General features: G+C 38.4%; 1 protein-coding gene across 4 annotated transcripts in view; it reads right to left on the reverse strand.

Annotated features, from left to right (window-relative positions):
* Positions 1–25523, reverse strand: part of GPCPD1 (glycerophosphocholine phosphodiesterase 1) — a 66310-nt gene that overhangs the window by 30913 nt on the left and 9874 nt on the right. For all 4 annotated transcript variants that reach the window (XM_055372534.2, XM_019017344.4, XM_019017345.4 and 1 more), the window contains 8 exons: positions 23065–23161; positions 17669–17753; positions 10537–10612; positions 8620–8661; positions 4686–4809; positions 3056–3287; positions 495–657; positions 92–224 (listed from right to left, as the gene is read on the reverse strand). In XM_055372534.2, coding sequence (XP_055228509.1) covers positions 92–224; positions 495–657; positions 3056–3287; positions 4686–4809; positions 8620–8661; positions 10537–10612; positions 17669–17752 — 854 coding nt within the window. In that variant the 5' untranslated portion in view covers position 17753; positions 23065–23161. The remainder of the gene's footprint in view (positions 1–91; positions 225–494; positions 658–3055; positions 3288–4685; positions 4810–8619; positions 8662–10536; positions 10613–17668; positions 17754–23064; positions 23162–25523) is intronic.

Genomic DNA, 25523 nt, shown 5'->3' on the forward strand with positions numbered 1-25523 from the left:
AACATCATTTGACCTTTGCTGAGAAAACCAGTGTAACTCTACCAAACATAGGCTACACCAAATGCTAATCCTACTCAAATATTCAACTTACTGGGCAGTTGTTGTAGAGTTTCCTGCACCTCGATGGCCAACATCCAATGGTATTCTTGGCTTCCAATACTTGGAAAATGAAGATTTCATGTCACAACTGTATCCTGGTAATGGCTTAATAATTATATAGTCAACTTTCATAGGAAAAAAGAGGGAGGAACAAAAATAAAAATGATTAAAAGGGCCATTATGAGCTGCATTATATTTAAATACCACTCAAGTCAGCTTTATCAGTTTCTGTCAAACAGAAAAAAAAACAAGATTCAAAATGTAACAGACATGCTCCTTAAATTGATACTAAAGCAAATTATTAATTTCATCTTTATCATTATCAAATACTTAGTTTGAAACTAATTAAAATTCTAACTTAACCTTGGGTTATTTGGCAGTGTCTTCAACCTTACCTCTCACTTTGCCTATTGTTTTCCGGGAATTTCTGCTCATGATGGGAAGAGTAAGAATTCCAGCACTCTTTCCACTCTCAGCAATGGTGGATGATAAGAGACAAGCTGTACCCACATGTCCAGGAAGGGCATCACCCTGAACTACGTGCTCACTGAGATCTTCCTGAAAAAATGAGATTTAAAATAATCTTAATTTTTAAACTTCTACATTACATACATACATATATATATATACACACAGACACACACACATATAAATATCTCCTATATATGAAATGTGTATATATATTTTTTTCATAAAAACTTCAGTATTTTCGGCCAGGGTCAGTGGCTCACGTCTGTAATCCCAGCACTTTGGGATGCCGACGCAGGCAGATCACGAGGTCAGGAGTTTGAGACTAGTCTGGCTAACATAGTGAAACCCCGTTTCTACTAAAAATACAAAAAATTAGCCGGGGATGGTGGCGCATGCCAGTAATCCCAGCTACTCGGGAGGCTAATGCAGGAGAAACACTTGAACCCGGGAGGTGGAGGCTGTGGTAAGCTGAGATCGTACCACTGCACTCCAGCCTGGACAACAGAGCAACACTCCATCTCAAAAAAAAAAAAAAAAAAAAAAAAATTCAATATTTTCAATTTAAAGATCAAAAACCTCACTTAAAGTCAGCTGAGAATCTCCGGGGGAGAACTGATAAGAATACAATCAAATTTATATTCAAGTGACTTGATGGCTTCCCTATGATTAAATACATTTTCTTTGTACGTTTTAAAATATATGTATTTTTTTGAGACAGAGTCTCATTCAGTTTAAAGCACTGCTCGAAAATTTCTAATCACTTTTATGTTGTTGTAAGACTAAGATATATTTGTAGTGAATTTTTAACATATTCTCTAAAAATGTTTCTACACAAGTGTCACATGGGATAGGAACTCTCTAGGAAACCAAATACTATACTCACTTTGAGATTACACTGGATATTTTATCAGCCTAGTCTATGAACAAAACACTATTACAAAAAATGCTAAACAAAGTAAAGGGAAGGTAGGACATTCAAGATATAATTTATTAAAAGGAAGCAACAAGAAAAAGTTCAGGCCAGGAGCAGAGGCTCACACCTGCAATCCCAGCACTTTGAGGGGCTGAGGCAGGAGGATCGCTTGAGCCCAGGAGTTCAAGACCAGCCTGGGCAACAAAGACCCCATCTCAACAACAAAAAAAAAGTTGTTTTTTTTTTTTTTTGCTTGTTTGTTTTTTTCTGAGATGGAGTCTTGCTCTGTCACTCAGGCTGGAGTGCAGTGGTGTGATCTTGGCTCACTGCAACCTCCGCCTCCCAGGTTCAAGCAATTCTCCTGCCTCAGCCTCTCGAGTAGCTGGGATTACAGTCACGCGCCAACACGCCTGGCTAATTTTTGTATTCTTACTCTTGACCTCGTGATCCGCCTGCCTTGGCCTCCCAAAGTGCTGGGATTACAAGCATGAGCCACCGCGCCCGGCCAAAAAAGTTTTTTTTAAATTAGCTGGGTGTGGTGGTACACACCTGTAGTCCCAGCTACTTGAGAGGCTGAGGCATGAGGATCACTTGCACCCAGGAGACTGAGGCTGCAGTGAGCCCTGATCATGTCACTATACTCCAGACTGCGCAACAGAGCAAGACCCTCTCTCCAGGAAAAAAAAAAAAAAAAAAAAGGAAAAGAAAAAAGGAAAGAAAAAGAAAGAAAGAAGTCATCAAAATTTCATACTTTCATAATAAGAGTCCCACAGATCTTACTGCTTAAGATTAGATTTTTTTAAATCCATTCTGAATTCTGTTGTTCTCAAGAAACTGGCTGGGGGCTACTGGTGGTCAAGACATATTCCCTACCCTCCAAGATTTAAACTCTAATCTAGTATAAATGGGTGTGGAGGTGGAGCTAGAGGGTAAGGAAACCACTACATACCACTACCGAGCCAGGCCCACAGCAGTAAGGACCTTAGGGGATGTACCAAGTATTATGTGTTGGGGAAATATGAACAGCCAGTGGTCTACAAGCACTAGTGTAAGTATCACATGTAGCTCCAGAAAGTTAGCAGCACAGATTGTCAATAATCTGGCACAAGCTTTATAATTTCATTACATATTTACAATATCAAGTTGCAAGTCAGTCGCATCAACAAATCCTAATAAAGTACCTCAATAAATGACAGGCTTCCATCATAGTGAGAACTCAATTACGCTTGTTACATCGGGATGCCCGCCAAGAGGTACAAAGCCTGCCCTGGTCTCTATTTACCACTGATGTTTCCTTTGGATACAATTCATTTACATTTAGATTATTTAGCAGACAGGCATCAAAGACATCTGGTCTTGATTGGAAACATCAATACTGCTGTTCTCTTAATTATATTCTTAATAGTACTTGAAGATGACAACTCTAAGTTTTTTAAGCTTAACTGTACAGAAGAGCATAGCTCTAAAAAGTTAGCTCTACACAAATTAGATTAAAATGAAAATCAAAACCAACGTTAAAATAAGCTTGTCCCTGCATTCTTTCTCAATCCCCTCACTGCAGTAACTACTCACTTCAAAAAAATCAAAGATTAGTTCCAGGTTATCTGGTTCCATCGTCTGTATGCTGTACTCTGTCCAACGATCAGGCTGCAAGCCATAACCACACTCCGGCTGTGAATGCCTGCACTTGAACTCATTGTCGCTTATTAAGGATATCTCCAAGCTATTGGACATTTTGTGGAGTACAGTGGGAGATACCCTATCATCATCATCTTCCTCCAGGCCTTCTAGTGTCAGCTTCACCCTACGTAATAAAAAAAATAATGAGATGCAAGAAGTGGCAGAAAAGAAAAACTCATACAAATGTTGCCTAAATTCTACATTTTAAAGTGCCCCCAAATATGCTAAATCTTCGAATAACAAAAATAATGTATTATGCAAAGATTACACATACTACAGGTTAAGGAATTAGGTGTGTTTTATAAAATACTGATGTTATTATCTACACATATTTTTGCAAAGTATTAAAATGGGATAAATGACCATTATGCCTACTAAGGTTGTTGATTCTTTCATTAAAAAAAAATAAATAAATCTAGGGCTGAGCCAGTGGCTCACGCCTGTAATCCCAGAACTTTGGGAAGCTGACGCGGGAGGACTGCTTGAGCTCAGAAGTCTGAGACCAGCCTAGGCAACATGGTGAAACCCCATCTGCAAAAAATATAAAAATTATCCAGGCATGTGTCACATGCCTGTAGTCCCAGCTACTCGGGAAGCTGAGGTGGGAGGATCACTTGAGCCTGAGAGGTGGAGGTTGCAGTGAGCCGAGATTGCACCACTGTACTCCAACCTGGGTGACACGGCCAGACCTTCTCTCAAAAGAAAATATATATATGTATTATTAAACACATATAAGATTCAAAAATTTTCTCCTGTGTGGAAAATTTTTCATTTTTAAGACACAATAAAATTTAGAACACTGAAGAATATTTCCAAAAAATATTTTCTCTTTATGGCATTCTTATGTAGCAGACAATCATTTCCATTATATCAATTTTTTCTTTTTTTGAGACAGAGTCTCGCTCTGCCTGGAATGCAGTGGTGCGATCTCAGCTCACTGCAACTTCCACCTCCCGGGTTCAAGCGATTCTCCTGCCTCAGCCTCCCAAGCAGCTGGGACTACAGGCGCCCAACAGCATGCCCAGCTAATTTTTGTATTTTTAGTAGAGACGTGGTTTCACCATGTTGGCCAGTCTGGTCTTGAACTCCCGACTTCAGGTGATCTGCCCACCTCGGCCTCCCAAAGTGCTGGGATTACAGTTGTGAGCCACCGCACTCATTGGCCTCCCAAAGTGCTGGGATTACAGGCGTGAGCCAACACGCCTGACACATTATATCAATTTTACAACAAACTATTGCTACACTATGAAAATTTAAATAGAAACTATAAAAATACATAAGCTTAGAAAACCACTTATCTATATAAACAAATGTTTTCTGGTTCTACATGTAGAAATTAAGACTAACTGCAACAGTAGCAATCTGAGCGGGGATAAGTAGTTCACTATTACAAAGCCCTGTAGTTACTAGAATATGTAACATTATCCCAAACTGTACACTTAAAGGCTAAAACCAATTGAGTCTGAAATCTACAGCACTAGTGAAAACAAATGGCCTAAGTAACACATAAACATGGTCATACCTAAATCTAGATTTTTTTAATTTTTTCTTGGTTATTGACACAGGAGGTTTTTCAGAATAATGCAAACGTAATCTTATTTCAGTCTGACATGTCAGCCATCCAGAATCCAGAGTTTCAACACCATCTGACAGAATAAATATGAAGAACAGTAATTATTATACATGTTTTTTTAAACAACACAATAAGTACCTATAGGCATTGATAATTCTAGTTCACATTCACTTTTTTTTTTAACCTCCAAAGGAAATACATTTTTTAATGAGATCTAATCCATGATTTGTTTCCTAAACCCCTGCCTAAACCGTTGTTCATATGCAACCCAAGGGTGCCAAAGGTAAAAATCTGAAGGAAAAGAATTCTTTCAGCAAATAAGTATTTTTAGAATAACAATAAAAAAAGAATTAACTTTTTTCCTTTCTAAATATGAAAATAGGCCGGGCATGGTGGCTCACGCCTGTAATCCCAGCACTTTGGGAGGCCGAGGCAGGCGGATTACAAAGTCAGGAGATTGAGACCATCCTGGCTAACACGGTGAAACCCCGTATCTACTACAAATACAAAAAAAATAGCCGGGCGTGGTGGCAGGCGCCTGTAGTCCCAGCTGCTTGGGAGGCTGAGGCAGGAGAATAGCGTGAACCCAGGAGGCGGAGCTTGCAGTGAGCCGAGATCGCACCACTGCACTCCAGCCTGGGCGGCAGAGCAAGACTCCATCTCACAAAAAAAAAAAAAAAAAAGAAAAGAAAAAGAAAATAATCCCAAAACAATGAATCATTGTGAACAGGCAGATTTAGAATACATATTCCAAAGACCTTCGGAAAAGATCCTGGTTCTATCAATATCATCTTTGAAAAAAATCTAAAAGGAATCAATTCCATTTTTTTTTTTTTTGAGATAGAGTCTTGCTCTGTTGCCCAGGCTAGAGTGCAGTGGCGCGATCTCAACTCACTGCAGACTCCACTTCCCAGGTTCAAGAGATTCTCATGCCTCAGCCTCCCAAGTAGCTGGGATTATAGGCGCCCACCATGCCCAGCTGACTTGTATTTTTAGTAGAGACAGGGTGTCACCATGCTGGCCAAGCTGGTCTCAAACTCCTAAACTCCTGACGTCAAGTGATCTGCCTTCCTCAGGCCTCCCAAAGTGCTGGTATTACAAGCATGAGCCACCTCACCCTGCCCACATTCACACTGTAATACACTGAGGTTACATATCACTGGTACTCTTCTCCCCAAAGCAAATATACAGGTAGTCTTAAATTCTTCATTAAAATATAACTTTTATATGAAGTAGGGGGAAAAATTAAATGAATATTAATAATTAGCTATACTGTCACAACACAAATAAATTAAAACATTCATATTGAATCCATGACTAAAATAATACAAATCTATTTCAGAAAGAGCACATGGTACAAGATAGCATCTAACCTAGCAATTGTTCTACTAGGGATCACTGTTACACTTCCAAAGCGTCACTTTAGATATTCAGCTGCAACTAGTTATGCCACTAGTGCTGGGGGTGTGAGATATCAGAAGGTAAGAACAGAACTGTGAGTCAAATCCATATTCTCAAATTTATATATTCTGCCATAAATAAACTGCATGATCGTGACAACACTGTTGGCATTAACTTGAAGCTACTCACCTACTTAACATAGGTAATAAAATGTTCATAAATACCAGAGAAGCTGTCAACTGTTTTGGATCTAAGCTTTTTCATCAACAGAGTTAAAATAAAGAAATACCAAGAAACTTCTCTCCTTAGAAATTCTCTCCTAACTTAAGAATGCTTAATAATTGTGGGACTTTAACCTTTTTTTTTTTTTTTTTGCAGAAAAGACAAGTGAGACCATGCATTACAGCTCAAGCAAAAACTACTACTCCATAAAGCACTCCAAAACATGTAGTGTAAATATTACTTATGAAGTACTAAAGACTCCAAAACACTTAACACTAAAGCTATTCAAGTACTGTACACTGTTTTCTGATGTAATATAAACAATCCCAAACAAAATCAAGGAAAAGATGTCAAATTCCTATCTAAATACTGCCAGAGCATGTTCATTTCTACCATACATAAACATATATACCTAATAAAAACCACAACCAAAACATTCAGGCCTGTTCTTTCCTGTGCTTAGCAGGAAAGCAAACTGGTTATCAGCAATTTATCTCTGATTCAGAGTCAGTACAAACACAATTCTGCCCACCCTCTTTCCACCTTTTGACTCCTACAGTACAGCATCCAAAATGAGGATGCAGGCTGGGCATGGTGGCTTACGCCTGTAATCCCAACACTTTGGGAGGCCAAGGCAGGCACATCACTTGAGGTCAGGAATTTGAGACCAGCCTGACCAACATAGCAAAACCCCATCTCTACTAAAAATACAAAAATTAGCCAGGCGTGATGACACTCACCTATAGTCCCAGCTACTCAGCAGGCTGAGGCAGGAGAATTGCTTGAACCCAGCAGGTGGAGGCTGCAGCAAGCGGAGATTGTGCCACTGCATTCCAGCCTGGGTGACAGAGCAAGACTCCATTTCAAAAAAAAAAAAAAAAAAAGAATGCAGTTTAGTATAATAGCCCTGATACACTGTAAGAATTCCAGCCAGGTGCGGTGGCGCACGCCTGTAATCCCAGCACTTTGGGAGGCTGAGGCGGGAGGATCACCTGAAGTCGGGAGTTCAAGACCAGCCTGACCAACATGGAGAAACCCCATCTCTACTAAAAATACAAAATTAGCTGGGCATGCCTGTAATCCGAGCTACTCAGGAGGCTGAGGCAGGAGAATCGCTTGAACCTGGGAGGCAGAGAGTGCGGTGAGCCAAGATTGTGCCATTGCACTCCAGCCTGGGCAACAGGTGCAAAAACTCCATCTCCAAAAAAAAAAAAAAGAAAGAAAAAGAATTCCAGTCACCCAGCTGGGCAGTGGCTCACGCCTGTAATCCTAGCACTTTGGGAGGCTGAGGTGGGTGGATCACTTGAGGTCAGGAGTTTGACACCAGTCTGGCCAACATGGCAAAACCTCATCTATACTAAAAAAAAAATACAAAAATTAGCTGGGCATGGTGGCAGGTGCCTGTAATCCCAGCTACTCAGGAGCCTGAGGCAGGAGTATCACTTGAACCTCATGGTCGGAGGTTGCAGTGAGCCGAGACTGCACCACTGCACTCCAGCCTGGGCGGGTGGGGGTAAGAATTCCAGTCACTGAAGAAAATTAGAATTCTCAGGATATAGTATTTACTAAAACAGAAAGTACACAAATAACATTTTCAACACATTCAGAAGTTAAAGCATTTTCTACTCTATCTCAAACTAACTTTTAAACATTCAGCCAGAATTACTAGAACACTTTGGTTAGTCTGAATTTTACTGTATATGCAGATATACAAACACACAAAATACACAAACTTAGCCTAAGTGTAACATTTCACACTTTAGATATTTAGAAACATTAATGTAATTTCAAACGTAAAAGAGGTAAAAGGCTACATTAGCAGTTCAGTATACTATACACTTTTAATTATATAACATCATATACCTGAAATTGCTAGTCAAATAAAAACCAAAAGGATAACATTTTAAAGTGCAACAATTATATTAGAAACTAATTATTTAACAGTAGGGATTTGTTTTTTGGATCCAGTCTCTATTTTCAAAATCATACTACAGTCATGCATTGCTTAACAATGAAGATAAGTTCTGAGAAATGTGTCATTAGACGATTTCATTGTTGTTTGTGTAAGTACAGGGAATTTTTCAGCTTCATTATAATCATACGAGACCACTGCTGCATGTGTGGCCTGTCTTTGACCAAGATATCGTTATGCAGCACATGACTGTATGTTCTATTTTCCTGTGCTATATAACTCCAGTGAAATGTAAAGTAACAATCTCAATCATTTCAGTAAACATTTAAGTAAGTCAGTCTCACTTACTGTGGATTCCAAATTGTCCATCGTCAATAATAATTTCGCTTTCTAGAATTTAAGGAAAATAGAAAATTTAGTTAAAACTCTTGATGCATACCCAATGAACAACTGAGAAATTACCCAACTTAAAGATCATTTATAATATTAAATCTACAGCTTAAAAGCAGCCCAAGGTGAATAAGCATATTTATTGTAGCCCTCAATAAAGAATTCCCTTTAAAGGAGGCTAGCAAACAGCAATGGTTCTTACATACTTCGTTGATTGTCCATTATGTTAAAAAGAAGAAAAAGAAAACTCTTCAGAAAGGTGCTCTAGAGGCACTGGGATTAACTTCTACACTAACCAATGTACAAGACTCACAGGTTGCTGGACAACGATAACTCCTTGATTTTCAAACCAAAGGTCTTGGCACAATTAAAATGCTTATTCTTATGTAGTGCATATTCTGAACTTGTCTCCAATGTAATTCTCCTCATATCCCAACTATTCACTACTGCCAGTTAAAAGCTTTACAAACAGCGTGAACTTACCTGTATGTACAGAGCTGTGAGGAACTACCAAAAGAATAAACGCTAGCACAACCCCTTCTCCTAACAGAAATTTCAACTCAATGAGAAAAGCTGTAAAACCCCACCCTTTGAGTAAAATACAGTTTATCTTCCTTGCCTACTTCCCTTCCCAGTTTACTTTAAACGTTAGTCTGAAATACTTGCAAAATGGATGTGACAGTTCCTAATAAAGATTCTCTGGTAAGTTTCACACAGCTTTTAAGTTCAAAAGTTATATTTCTCAAAAGTATACATTCCTTTCTAAAAGACAGAAACAAAATCATCCCACTTCTCATAATAAAATATATTTAACTGCAAGATGCTTTAAAATACAATTTTTTAAAACATTCAATACCTAGTAAGTTCCAACCTCAGTATGGGAATATTATAATTTTAAGTATACTCTCATAAAAATCCTAAATACACTATCAAAAATGTATTAAAACATACAAAAAGAAAATCCAATAAAGAGGATGGAATGAGATACTGTTTAAATGAGATGTGTCCTTACTCCAGGATAAAGCAGAAACTCCCACTGCTTTCTAATTTAAACCAGAAAACTGGCATCCAGTTATCTTTCAATTTTAACTTTACCTAGAAACTAAAAGATACATTTCTCAGCACTGAGTCAATTTATAGATGAATACATGTGGGTAATTTAATGTACGTGAAGTGAACTTCAAATTTGATTTTCAATATGGACTAAGAAATTCAAAAATACTTGTATGAAGAGAAATGCCATATTTAAGCATAAGAAAAGTGAATGTGTTCAAAAGAAAACAACTTTCCAAAAAAAAAAAAAGACAAAAAAAAAAAGAAAACAACTTTCCAAGTAGCAATTCTAGCATAGCCAATAGGGAATTTAAGAAATTTGAATTCATTCATACAAGTTTATTCAAGTATTTACCAGTTTCTTTAAAAAAAATTAAGAAGAAAAGAAAAAATAGAATAACTTACTCTATTAATATTCAAAGTTAAAAATTTAAGAATCTTTGTTTTGGATTAATTTTTTCTTCAAATGTTCGTTAAGCCTGAGCAAGTAAACAAATAGAGCTATGGATGCTCAGTCAAGAAGAATGGTATCTTATAAACTTCCTAACCATTCCAAATGAAAGTAAATATTTCATAATAAACTAATCTAACCCAAGAAAATAAAAATATCTAGGTAAATATTTCTAATAAAGTTTATTTTAAAAGGCAATTAAAAACTGTTCAGTTTTGAAAGATCCATGAAATGCTCAGTGAAGTTTGTAGCACTGACAATGCATTGACCTTAACTTTAGAATAAAAATTTATTAAATCCCACTAAGCCATTGTGCAGCATATTAGTAACTTTATGCATATGCCTCAAACAGATGCAGTTAATGCCCATACCTAAAGGGGTTATTGATCGTGGTTGTAGATGAGTCTCCCACTTGTGAACTATCACTTGACATGGACCACCGATAGTCTGCAATTTAAAAGTTAAACGTCTGCAATAATTTCTTATATCTTATTTTCTACCCATGACTCCATTAGATGTTTGTGGCCTAAATCTTATACTAAATATGAGACCAAAAGATTCATCGTATTATCAATATTATATGCCAAAAGCCTGGAATGTACCAGATCACAAAACAAGATGAAATGCTGGAAGAAAATTAGTGAGGCAGTAAACAAAGAAAAATGAGATGAACTGGCACACAGAACTGTCTCAAACCCATTCCTAAATCTGCCTACAATACTCAATTGTTTCAAATAAATTTTCATTTTTAACTGATATTAATTCTTAAGATAAATATCATATATACTTTCTTTGGTATGTCAGCCATCAATGAGGTATTGCTAGATAAAGTATGTACCTCCTGCTCTATGCATTTAGAAAAAGCCTAAACAAGCCTACAATAGTAAAAATAGTAGGAACAAGTACTCAAGAGCAATTATCGCAAGCTACTCAAGGAACTAAAGAACCATAATAAAGTTATTTATTACATTTATTTAAGAATACTAAGTGAAAAACAGGAAGATTTCTCATATCATAGGAACCAGTGTTTCTAAAGAACACAGGAAATTCTAGAAGGGACATGTGGCCAGGTAAACTTGAAGAGCAAGTGTGATAAAAGAGGAACTAACATCTGGTTTCATTCTTATGCCTTAGTTTAAAATCTCATACAGTGTGACAATTCCTCATACTGTTTCCCATTATCAAGCTCCCCTACTAAAAAAGAACATAAAGCTATGTGTTGATAACATATGCGGTAGTGAGTAACCATGAAAGATTCCCTGAGTATACCTAAAAGACTAAAATTTAAGTGTTCTAATTTTCCTTTAATTTTTAAAAAGAAACTCACTAGTTATGATTATATGCTGAAATAAAACCCTTAAATACACATTTTGGAAGCACATTTTCAAACTATAATCTTACAAGGTATTTTATTTGTTACATAAATGTAATTAAATACAGAGAAGCAAAAAGAAAATACAAAACTCACCCATATCATACCATTTAGGGATAATCACCATCAAGATTTTCACATATAATCTTTGAGCCCTTTTCTAGGCATTATATTACACATACTGTTTTTTTTTTTTTTAGACAGAGTCTCACTCTGTCACCCAGGCTAGAGTGCAACGGCACAATCTCGGCTCACTGCACCCTTGCCTCCTGGGTTCAAGTGATTCTCCTGCCTCAGCCTCCTGAGTAGCTGGGATTAAAGGCACGTGCCACCACACCCAGCTAATTTTTGTATTTTTAGTAGAGATGGGGCTTCACCATATTGGCCAGGCTAGTCTCGAACTCCTAACCTCTTGATCCACCCACCTCAGCCTCCCAATGTGCTGGGATTACAGGTGTGAGCCACTGTGCCCAGCCTATACATACTCTTCAAAAGCCTAGACATAAAAGCTTCTCTATTATCTTTAGAAGGCATTAATAATGGATTAAAATATTCTCCTACACTTTCTATAGGATTTTAATATTGATTAAATTTGATGATAAGCCAAACAATAACAAATATGTAACAAATTAGGCACATTATTAATTATTAAATGCAATAAATAATCCTGTCACTTAAAATAACCAGGCTAAATTCTTTTCTGAAATCCTCAAACTTCTGAAGTTTAAAAACTAAAATAGCACTATATATTTCTTCAAATCATTACTCCTGGGATACTAAATAAAATTCTCTTTTTCTCTAGCTAAACACTTCCCTGCTATAATAGTTCACCTTAATTGGTAGACTGGGTAGATTTTTAAAAAATATAATGTGAAATTGCTTTTTTAAAAATATGGTGACTTTCGTATCCATTATACTAAAAAGAAAATCAAATTAATTCTAGATGATGTTTACTATAACATTTTTCCTGAAATATTTTTTAAATGTGTTTTTTAAATATCAAACTTTCTAAACCTCAAAAGTTGCAAATATAGGACAGGCATGGTGGCTCATGCCTATAATCCCAGCGCTTTGGGAGGTCAAGGCAGGTGGATCACTTGAGGTCAGCAGTTTGAGACAAGCCTGGCTAACATGGTGAAACCCCATCTCTACTAAAAATACAAAAATTAGCTAGGTGTGGTGGCACACAACTGTAGTCCCAGCTACATGTGAGGCTGAGGCACGAGAATTGCTTGACCCTGGGAGGCAGAGGTTGCAGTGAGCCAAGATCACACCACTGCACTTCAGCGTGGGCGACAGAGTGAGACTCCTTCTCAAAACAAAATCGCAGATACATACATAAAAATAGAAACAGCCTGGGCACAGTGGCTCATGCCTGTAATCCCAGCACTTTGGGAGGCCAAGGCAGGCAGATCACTTGAGGTCAGGAGTTCGAGACCAACCTGGCCAACATGGTGAAACCCCATCTCTACCAAAAATACAAAAATTAGCCAGGCATGGTGGCGTGCGCCTGTAATCCTAGGTACTTGGGAGGCCAAGGCAGGGGAATCCCATGAATCTGGGAGGCGGAGGCTGCGGTGAGCTGAGATTGCGCCACTGCACTCCAGCCTGGGTGATAGAGAGAGACTATGTCTCAAAAAAGAAAAAGAAAAAGAAAAGGGTGCTGTGAATATAATATTAAACGTCAAAAAGAGATAACGGCATAGAAGACTGTTTGTTTTGTTTTAATTCAGATGTCAGGGGAACTTTATAGACTGTTGATAGCAGTATCTTTACTTAATCAGGTAAGAATAGTCCTTTGGATTAAATTTGATAGGGAACATATTTCAGTAGCAATTTTAACAACTCCAGTCTCATCTACCCACTACCCCACTGCATAAAACCACCTAGACTTGAATAGAATAGCATATTTGAGGAACAGTCCAAAGGGCCAGGTAAACTGATGACAGAATTATGTCTATCATCATTCAGACTACAAATGTACATTGGTTGGTAAACTGTTATAATATAGAATAAAAAGAACCTAGTTTTAAAATACACTGAATTTCCAAAATTGTTAAGCCTACTTTATTAAACTTTAGAAGGCAATCTTAAATTTTCAGCTTTACTTCTTTAAAAAAAATTAACAGGCCAGGCGTGGTGGCTCACGCCTGTAATCCCAGCACTTTGGGAGGTCAAAGCGGGTGGATCACCTGAGGTCGGGAGTTAGAGAACAGCCTGACCAACATAGAGAAACCTCATCTCTACTAAAAATACAAAAATTAGCCGGGCATAGTGGTGCATGCCTGTAATCCCAGCTACTCGGAAGGCTGAGGCAGGAGACTCACTTGAACCCGGGAGGCGGAGGTTGCAATGAGCCATTACACTCCAGCCTGGGCAACAAGAGCGAAACTCCATCTCAAAAAAATAAATAAAAACTAACAACTGAGCATTGGGAAATTCAAAATCTCAGTGATAACCCCAAAACATGCAATCCTTTCATTTATTTTTTAATCCTGGTCTCATTGTACATGCAATACTTTCTAATATATTATCTGTAATAACTTATTCTTTAAGATCTAAGAAAAGGAAACAGTTCTGAAAGAAAACATTCTGGAAAAGTCTGCCAAAATGTTAAGCTTTTTGGAGTAACATGGGAGATAGATCTTTGCAGAAAAAAGTAATGATGTCAATCTAAGACAATATTCCATTAACAGTACTGGTAGAGCTATTTCACAATTTAGCATACATAATGTCACACGACTGTAGAAATGTTTCCAAACATGTATATTAACAAAAATATTTTTAAAAATTTCTTCCCACAAGAATAAGTCTTAATGATTGTTTTCTTAAACAGTTACTGACATCACTCAGTTATACCAAGCACTGAAATTTAAATAAGACTATCCAATATGTAGATTGGAAGTTTGTTTTTTAACAAATCACCAAGCAAAATTATTAGCTAGCCATGTAATATCACTGCTTGCATATATCACAAATTTTTAAAACTTTTACTGATTGTTTTCCTTCCACAATTTTGAAAACAAACTGAATGTAAAAGGGGGTCTGAGGAATCAAGGCCACGTGTGGTGGCTCCTGCTTGTAATCCCAGCACTCTGGGAGGCTGAGGCGGGTGGATCACCTGAGGTCAGGAGTTTGAGACCAGCCTGGCTAACATGGCAAAACCCTGTCTCTACTAAAACAATACAAAAATTAGCCAGGCATGGTGGTTGCATGCCTGTAATCTCAGCTACTTGGAGGCTGAGGCAGAAGAATCACTTGAACCCAGGAGGCGGAGGTTGCAGTGAGCCGAGATCGCGCCACTGCACTCCAGCCTGGGCGACAGAACAAGACTCTGTCTCCAAAAAAAAAAAAAAAAAAAATCTCTATTTTTAGTACAACCAGTAAAAGAAACAGTCACCTAGGCATGAGTAAAGCAAAGGAAGCTAGGCCAACAGACTCTCTGAGAGTGTTCAAATCTCAAGTTAACACCTGACAGTATTTACTATTCAGAAGAATTTTAGATACTAATAAACTATTGTACAAAATGACAAACTAGACTATTCTGAAAATAATTATCTATCGCAGGTGACTGATTGTCTTGTTAAAGGACTTAAACAAAACTCAAGGGAGATCGAGGTCAAAATAAGATAGTTTGTAATGAATCTAATTATGAGTGAATGTTAGCAGCTATGAAAGTTAGAAACATAGATATGTGCTGAAAAATAAAGATGTATTTCTACAAAAATGAAGGAAAAATTTCAAAGGATACAATGAAAAACTGGCTAACATTTGACTATGAGGAAATATCCCTAATTCTACCCACAAGCAAAGAGGGGTGGATACAGAAAAAAAAAAGTTGAAATTACATGTTAATTCAGAAAGTATCTTTGGTGAAGATGTGACATCAGTGGACTACCTGCAGATTCATACCAATGTTTTCATTCCAGGAATACTCACTACTTTTGTGTGTTATGTTCAAATAAGATAATATTTTGTTTTGTCATCCATGAAATTATTTTAAAATGTAACACATTAACACCTTATCCTAATTCACAAAGAGAACACGTCATTGTGAAAAACTGAGAAAAACGACTTCAGGACTCTTCTAAACTAAAAGGAATATGCCAGAAAAAGCAGTGCATGGGAGAAAAATGAATGGTAAAATTTCATTTACTCAATAAAATTTTGCAATGAAAGGATCTAAAAATCTGTAGTTCAAACCTTTTGTTTTATAGATGAGGAGGCTAAAGCCTAAAGGTCAACTGGCTTGTCCATAATCGCAAAACTTTTAGCTTTGGTTCCAAAACTGCCTGGGTAGATTACGTCCTAAAACTTTCAACACAGTAAAATTAATCTTTCTCCCATTTCAGCTTTTTAATGCTTTCATTATTTGTTTTCCTATCATTCTTTATATTCATAACATTATGTATTCCAATAATTTACATCATTTCACAATTTAAGATGCCTTGCACATTACTTCTATTATTTGACAATGTACAACTAGACAAAGTTTCATAATACTATTAAAAATGTTTTATTTAAAAAGCGCCACCAACTTTTTTAAAGTGTCACATTAAGCTGGCATGTGGAGAAAACAACTGTAGCCATATGCATGGGATTTTATGTAGCTATGTACTCGATTCCACGAAAAACATACTTACCATGGCAGCCCCTGCATCACACGGTACATGTGTGCACGATACAGAGCACCTACTTAAAGAAACACACTCACCAACACAGACTGTGAGCTTTTGCAAGTATTACAAGGAGAAAAACTTGTTTTTACTGTTAAGCAGACTTCTTGCCAATTTCTTCAAAGGGTATTTTGGACTGATCTGCTGCTTTTGGTAACATTTTCAATGAAGAGGATAAATACTTAGGTTGGCTTAATTTGACCTGTGTTGACAATAGTCTTACTTTAGAAAACTATGCCCAAAGAACTCATTATCATCTTTCTCATCCAAACTCCCCTAAGTAAAATTTAGTTGGTTTCACATATTACAAAGCTAAATTTCATATACCAGGATCCTCAGGTAAACTTTCCATAGCTATGACCTATGTATCTACACACAATTGCTTAAGTTATACTAAAGAACTTTACCATGATGCATAACCCCATGCCAAATAAATGAGATGCCCTTTTCTTAAGTTAAAGTGAAACTATTGTCAAGAAAAGCCAACACAATGATCAACCACAATGTAATTTAAGTTCAATTACTGGGTATTCACAAAATATTCTTGGAACAAGAAACGTAATAGGTGCAAAAGACAGCTAAAGTGGGTTTGTCATTTTTTGTCATTTTGTCTCTTTTCTTTGTATAATGGTGGCTAAGAGCACAAGGTAACAGTGGCTGCTTGCACTTTTCACATGTAACAAAAACACTTAATGACTCCCAAAGGAAATACATTTTTTAACAAGAGCTAATCCATGATTTGTTTCCTAGACCCCTGCCTAAACCCTTGTTCATATGCAGCCCAAGGGTGTCAAATGTAAAAGTCTGAAGGAAAAGAATCCTTTCAGCAAATAAGTAGCTTTAGAATAAAAGGAAAATGATTAACTTTTTTTCTTTTCTGAATATGAAAACAATCCCAAAATAATGAATTGTGAACAGGCAAATTTAGAATAGATATGCCAAAGGCCTCCAGAAAAGATAGGGGTCTTATCAATAACATCTTTGAAAAAATCTAAAAGGAATCAATTAAATTTTGATCAGAGTTAACACAGCCACTAAGAGATGGCTGCTGTGAAATAATTTTTTAATTACTCACTTAAAACAGGCTATATACTTCTCTAAATGTATTTACATCACATAAGGATTAAAAAACAAAACCAAAAGTAAAACCTCTGCAAGTGGTTCCTAACTAGTTTACAAAAGTTACCGAAAATGCACACTTATAGAGAACACATTAAAACCAATTTCATAAGAATATTGCAGAACATACTTACTATGTCTTTTTAAAATTCCATGGCAGACATCATCTGCCTCTGAAGTGGCTACTTCCTTGGTTTTGGTAAATTTTATTAATCAAGAGTTCTATTCCTTATTTGACCAAAGCAAATGAATTTTACTTCGAATGTGTTCAAACTTAAGTGAGTTGCTTTTAAAGGAAGTGCTAAAGAAATTGGAAACTAGATAAAGAAAACATACCTTTGGTTCTAAAAAGTACCCTTTGAAGTAGCGATACTGAACTGATACTCCTCTACTGAGTACAATGGTTGCTTTCCATAACATGCTGTGAAGAAAGAAAATTAAAAGCAGCAGCATCAATATCAAACTACAGTGCATAAAGACTTCTTAATTCACAAAACCCCTCAAATAAAACGTATGACCAATATCACTTATTTATTCCTACACAAAATTTTACAGGCCTACTCTGTAGCAGGCAATGGGAACACAGAAAGAGCCTCATCTTCAAAGAGCTTCCTTTGCTGTGTGGGTAGATAGAAAAATAACCAAAGAAGATAGACACAACGAAGTTCTGGAGGAGGCTTTTAAAAGGAAGGAAGGTTTTAATGAGGAAGCGCTGTCTGAGCTGAGGTCTCAATGATGAGAAGGAACCAGCCATATAAAGAGCCAGGATAAGTTTCCAAACAGAAAATTCAAGTTATACAAAAGTGGAAGCCAGAGTCAGAATCTTCTGTGACTTCCCACTTAGCGAGGGATGTTACATGGCTGATAAGAGACTTTGGGTCGCAGCTTTTGTGTCACAAATGAAAGATAAACATGAGTTACGCTCCCGTTCTTGACTATCCCTTATTCTAAGCTGTCCTGCCCAGGCTCTGGCTATTCCTCAGACAAGCAGTCAGAACCTGTATCTTGTTTCAGGCCAATGTCTTTCTCTGAACTATGTTATTCTAACAGACACTAAAGATTTGACTCAACAGCTGCCTTAAGGTCAAGAATTCACTACAATTCATTAGTGTAACTGAGTTTTAGCTTCAAATAATAAACTAGTGCTATCCACAGCATGGTCCCAGACCATCATTAGTAGCTGGGAGCTTCTTAGAAATGCAAATTCTCAGGCCCTACTCAGACTTATTGAATTAGGAACTCTGGGGGTGGGGGCCCAGTAACCTGTATTTTAACTAGCCTCCAGGTAACTTTTTTTTTTTTTTGAGACGGAGTCTTGCTCTGTCACCCAGACTGAAGTGCAGTGGCACGATCTCGGCTCACTGCAAGCTCCGCCTCCCGGGTTCATGCTATTCTCCCACCTCAGCGTCGCCAGTAGCTGGGACTACAAGCACCCGCCACCACACCTGGCTAACTCTGTTTTTTTATTTTTAGTAGAGATGGGTTTCACCGCATTAGCCAGGATGGTTTTGATCTCCTGACCTCATGATCCACCCGCCTCAGCCTCCCAAAGTGCTGGAATTACAGGCATGAGCCACCAGGCCCAGCCGCCTCCAGGTAACTTTTATAAACACTTTGAGAACCCCTGTCATAGACCATTAACCAAACGTTAATTCAGCATGAGTAGTTTAGCCCTACCTGGCTCTGCTAAGACAGGTTTTAGGGCATTGTCCTTACTCTTATACAAGCTTAGCTCCTAAAATAAATACAGATATAGCTCATTGTATTGCACTTTATTATACTTCACAGATACTGTGCTTTTTACAAATTGAAGGTCTGTGGCAAACTTGAGTCGAGCAAGTCTATCAGTGCCATTTTCCCAACAACATGTGCTTACTTCGTGTCTATGTCACAGTTTGGCAAATCTCATAATGTTTCAAACTTTTTTGTTATTATTATATCTGTTATGGTGATTGCATGCTACAGAAAAATCTTTCATGAAAGGAACAGTTAATCAATGTAGTAAACTTCACTGTCTTATTTTAAGAAATTGACACTGTCCTTCAACCTTCAGCAACCACGACTCTGATCAGTTAGCAGCCATCAACATTGAGACAAAACTCTCCACCAGCAAAAAGATTGCAATTCACTAAAGGCTCAAATGATTGTATAATTTTTTAGCAATAAAGTATTTTTTAATTAAGGTATGTACATTTTTAAAAATCACTGCTTTAAACAAACCAACATGGAACATGCATATATATGTAACAAACCACATTCTGCACATGTACCCTAGAACTTAAAGTATAATAATAAAAAATAAATAAATAATAAATAAATAAAAATCACTGCTTTAAAGCAAGAATAGCAAATGCCGCCAGGCGTGGTGGCTCACGCCTGTAATCCCAACTCTTTGGGAGGCTGAGGTGGGCGGATCACGAGGTCAGGAGTTCAAGACCAGCCTGACCAACATTATGAAACCACATTTCTACAAAAAAATATAAAAATTAGCCAGGCGAGATGGCACATGCCTGTAATCCCAGCTACTCAGGAGGCTGAGGCAGGCGAATCACTTGAACCCAGGAGGCTGAGGTTGCAGTGAGCCCAGATCGCGCCACTGTACTCCAGCCTGGGTGACAGAGTGAGACTCCATCTCAAAACAAAAACAAAAACAAAAACAAAAAAAGAATAGCAAATGCTTGACACATGTTCCCTAATTTTCCCCAATAAGCCTCAGAATCCTTTTCAACAGAGGTTTCCAGGTGGACTCTTCCAATTAAGAATAGAAAGTTGCCATTTCTGCTACCCCAAAAAGAAAAAAAGGCGGGGGGGACAAATTCCCAGTACTACCTCATTTACAAAACAGCCAGCTGGAGCATGTGAAACCAGCCCCACTAGTGCAGAGTAGAATTACTAATAAGCTTTGAAAAACGTGCTGCAGCCTCTCTCTCAGCCATTATTTCTCAATCTCCAGGAGCAGGATCTAGGTATGTGTATTTTTTTTCAAGTCCTCCCAAGTGATTCTAATGCGATCCCTGGTAAAGAACCACTAAATGAAAACAAGAGATGAAGAAGGCAAAGCAGTGAGTCTTTTTACTCCACTTGTCTAAGCAAATGTGGCAAATTTAAGAATGAACCAGAACCCAGGCATAGTGGCTTATACCCAGCACGCTGGGAGGCTGAGGCGGGAGGGCAGCTTGAGCCCAGGAGTTCACAAACAGCCTAGGTCTCAACACAGTGAAACCTCATCTCTATAAAAAAATTTTAATGAGCTGGGCATGATGGTGTGTACACCTAGCTACTCGAGAGGCTGAGGCAGGAAGATCACCGGAGCCCAGGAGTTTGAGGTTAGAGTGAACTGAAATTGTGTCGTTGCACTCCAGCCTGTGTGACAGAATGAGACCGTGTCTAAAAAATTTTTAAAAAAAGAATCAGAACTATTTGGTGAACTAAAGACAAAATAATCTGATGAAATTAAATCAAAACCAGGAAAGACGGGTAGTCATATGGTGGTTTAGTGCAGCTGCCTAATTCTGAATTGCCCTTATATCCTTTCCCAAAATACCATAAAATCTACAAGGAGGGCAAATGAAACCACAAGTGACCCACATCTTCAGCAGTATTAGGAAACAATACCATGACCTTCAAGTTATCTCTAAGCAGAAAAAAATTCCAGGAGAGCTCTAGCTGCCATGAGCCTGTGCGTAGGGAGAGCTGGTAAGAGAAAGTTTAAGACGCTCCCTGAAAGACAGGGGCACAGCAGACTTAGATGCAGAGCACATTAAAATTCCAAAGAAACACAATTCTAAAACTCACGAATATTGTCTAAAGGCACATGGATTCCTGTGTATCTACTCCGTTCTCCCTGAGAAACACTGTTTACCTGCTACCTGTGAATCAGTTCTATTTCATTGTACATGCACAACATATGAACAGCTGGTCCTCTGAAAATTGTTAAGTGTCTTATCCTGTTCACATCTTTTTGACCAAGTTGGCTGAAACTGACTTAGGACAGGCAGGGGTGTGTTTTAGAGACAAGTTCAGAAAGATATGAGGTTTCACTTCAGACCAGAGTGGCTGATCTGAAAATCGAAGAAAAAATAGCCACTTGAAGGAAATACTAGTCTGTGAAAGACTAGTAAAGAATATATACTATTAAAGTAATACTATTTACCAACAGAACTCTTATAAGGAGAGCTGAGAATTGGCTGAGAAAATATGTCATACTAGTGACAAACTAGAAAAAAGGGAGTTCTGTGTTTTTAAATTTTCTTTCTCCTAGCTTACATTACTGTTATTTTTTTACTTCCCTTTGTTATTTTCCGTTGCTTTACCACCAGTGCTCCTCAAACTATTTGCTGTGAATGACCAGCAGTTTTTGTTTGCTTTACTCAACCTGTCTGGTGACCAATATTCTGATCTACATACTCAGTTCAATGAGATGTGTCCACAGTGACATGCATAGAGTCAAACTGCTATACACATTTCTAAATGCTTGCTCTCAATTTTTGTATTTCTCACATCATGGATTGATTTTTTTTAAAGTCTTTTGGACTGGTACTGGTGCACAGGCCACATTTTAAGACATGCTGCTCTACAGAAAAATAGAGCCTTAGCAATCACCTAATCAGGCACTGGATATACTGTATGCTATTTAGGAAAACCTATGACACTTCCAACTATCCACAGTGGGGTAAGTGCCACCTCTGCTGACATCCACTCATCTATGCTAACCCCTTTATCATGCAGATGAGGTAACTGAGGCCTACAGACATCAGCCGCCCAAGCTCACACTTAACTGCAGAAGAGTGGCTGACACCCAGATTTACCTTTCTCCATCCACTGGGCCCATACTAAGTTTACTGATGGATTCAATGCCACTAGCGAATACATTTCTTTATATTAGCTAAGCTATTTAAGTATGTGTTCCACTCTCTGCTCCTTTTAACACCACATACGTCAAGGAAATACTTTTATAGGCAAATACAAAAATTAGATCTCTTATCAAGATCTCTTATCAAGTAATGGTAAGTACTTACCATTAAAAAAAGAAATCAGAAAAAATTAAAAAGAAGAAAATAATATATACTGACCAGACAAATGTTAATGCCTTAAAATGTTTCTTTAAATAAGAAAGCAAGGTGGGAGGATCTCAAGTCCAGGAATTTGAGATCAGCCTGGGCAACATAGCCAGACACCACCTTTGTGCCAAAAAAACCCCAAAAAACAAACAAACAAAAAAGTAATGCCATCTCCACACCAAAAACAAAAAACAAAAAAACAACCACAATTAACAAGGCATGGTCATGGGTGCCTATAGTCACAGCTACTCAGGAGGCTGAGGCGCAAGGATCGCTTCAGCCCAGGAGTTCAAGGCTGCATTGAGCTAGGATCACACCACTGTACTCCAGCCTGGGTAACAGAGCAAGACCCTGTCTAACTAATTATGGTGGTAAGTACCTAAAGAACCAGTCAAGAATTAAAAGTATATTCAATTATCCTGAGTTGTAAAAATAAAAAATACATTTAAAAAAAAAAGAAATGAAAGTGGTTGAGAGGCGGCGATTAACAGTAAGAGAGGAACCTGTTTTTCCCACACAAATTTTGTAAAATTATTTCACTCATAAAACTATGCAACGTGATAATGTTGATTAAAATTATAACTAAAAGAAAAAATACCAAGATATCTTAAAAGCCCCTAACATCATAAGGTTAATGTCAGTTATTCTGTAACCTCACATTTCCATACTCACCTTTCACCTGTGTCATTCTCTGGAAGAAGAGCCACAGCATTTTGAGGATTCCAGTTTCCCAAAGCATCACAGCTTCCACATATTGCAAAAACTTCTCCTAAAGAAACAGAACAATCAGTCACAGAGAAACAGAACAATCAGTCACAGTGGGATAAGCAGGGAAGTTTGCATTAGTTCAACCAGATATGCTGCCCCCTTTAGCAGAGATGAAAGAGCCTCACTAGATATAGGTTTGGGCCCAGGTACCTACCACTCACTAACACCTGCCAATTAACTCGACTCACCTTTCTAGAACCAAAGCCAGAGAAAAGGGGGAAGGCATACGGATGAAGTTTTCTTCATCTGTTCAACTACTCATTGAGCCAGTAACAAGAACCCAAGAGTACAAAAGGGATAAAACCACAGTCTCTGCTTTCAAGACAGCTTCCAATTTTAACAGACAAACACTAAATGCCTATCAGTACTCTAAAGGGTTGTTAATCAATATTTTCTAGAAAGTCAAACAGTAGCTACTAATAAGTTTCACATCAAGAACATTATTAAGGCCAGGCGTGGTGGCTCACACCTGTAATCCCAGCACTCTGGGAAGCTGAGGTGGGCGTGTGGGGGCAGATGCCTGTAATCCCAGCTACTCAGGAGGCTGAGGCAGGAGAATTCACTTGAACCCAGGAGGCAGAGGTTGCAGTGAGCCGAAATCACACCACTATACTCCAGCCTGGGCAACAGAGCAAGACTCCATCTCAAAAACAACAGAAACAAAACTATCAATGAGAGAGCAGAAATGTAATTAAAAACCCATCAAAACAAAGACTTATATAGTTGGAAAATCTAGTACTTCTTGGTTTTTGGAGATGGAGTTTTGCTCTGTTGCCTGGGCTGGAGTGCAGTGTCATGATCTGGGCTCACTGCAACCTCCACCTCCCAGGTTCAAGCAATTCTCCTGCCTCAGCCTCCCTAGTAGCTGGGATTACAAGTGCGCACCATCACAACCGGCTAATTTTTGTATTTTTAATAAAGATGGGGTAACCATATTGGCTAGGTTGGTCTTGAACTCCTGACCTCAGGTGATCTGCCCGCCTTGGCCTCCCAAAGTGCTGGGATTACAGGCATGAGCCGCCGCGCCCAGCCCAAATCTAGTACTTCTTAACTAAGGTAATGTATCATTTCTTTTGAACACTTATCAATAGACTTTAAAAGCCAACATAAAGCTACCACCTCTTCTTGCTAAATTTTATATATTTAGCAGAACACACTTGGATAAAAGTACGTAGAAGTCTCTGACTTAAATATCAACACATTCTGAATACAATTAAAATTCATAAAGAAAAAGATAATGAACTGAGTCCAACTGCCAATTTGGCTCAAGACAGACTCCTCCACATTCTGAGAACAGCTGGGATTCCAAGCTTGAGGCACTGCTCTAGTAAGACTAGAATTGTACTCAGCTTTAGCCACCTGCATGAGCATTTTATTAGCTTGGACTATCTAAAAATTAACTAAAATTCCAAGTGTGACAGTCATTCAGATTTCAGGGCTCTAAATACATGTGGGCCGGGCGCAGTGGCCCATGCCTGTAATCCCAGCACTTTGGGAGGCCAAGGCAGGGAGATCATTTGAGGCCAGGAGTTTGAGAACAGCTTGGCCAACTAGCAAAACCCTGTCTCTACTAAAAATACAAAAAGGCCAGGTGAGATTGGCTCATGCCTGTAATCCCAGCACTCTGGGGGACTGAGGTGGGTGGATCACTTGAGGTCAGGAGTTCAAGACCAGCCTGCACAACATGGTGAAACCTCGTCTCTACTGAAAATAAAAAATTAGCTGGGTGCAAGCCGGGTGCGGTGGCTCATGCCTATAATCCCAGCACTTTGGGAGGCCAAGGCGGGCAGATCACTAGGTCAGGAGTTCAAGACCAGCCTGGCCAACATAGTGAAACCCCATCTCTACTAAAAATACAAAAATTAGCTGGGTGTGGTAGCAGGCGCCTGTAATCCCAGTTACTCAGGAGGCTGAGGCAGGAGAATCAATTGAACCCAGGAGGCTGAGGCTGCAGCGAGCCAAGATCACATCAGTGCACTCCAGCCTGGGCGACAGAGCGAGACTCTTAAAAAAAAAAAAAAAAATTAGCCGTGTATGGTGGCAAGCACCTGTAATCGCAACTACTCAGGAGGATGAAGCAGGAGAATCGCTTGAACCTGGTAGGTGGAGGGTGCAGTGAGCCAAGATCATGCCACTGCACTTCAGCTTGGGTGACAGGGCAAGACTCTGTCTCGAAAAAATATTTTTTTAAATAAAATAGATAAAAACACAAAGTTAGCTGGGCATGGCAGCACACACCTGTAATTCCAGCTACTCGGGAGGCTGAGGAATGAGAATCACTTGAACCTTGGGGAGGTAGAGGTTGCAGTGAGCCAAGATTGCGTCACTGCGCTCCAGCCTGAGCAATATAGTGAGACCCTGTC

Source organism: Gorilla gorilla, chromosome 21 (genome assembly GCF_029281585.2).
Source record: "Gorilla gorilla gorilla isolate KB3781 chromosome 21, NHGRI_mGorGor1-v2.1_pri, whole genome shotgun sequence".
Taxonomy (NCBI): domain Eukaryota; kingdom Metazoa; phylum Chordata; class Mammalia; order Primates; family Hominidae; genus Gorilla; species Gorilla gorilla.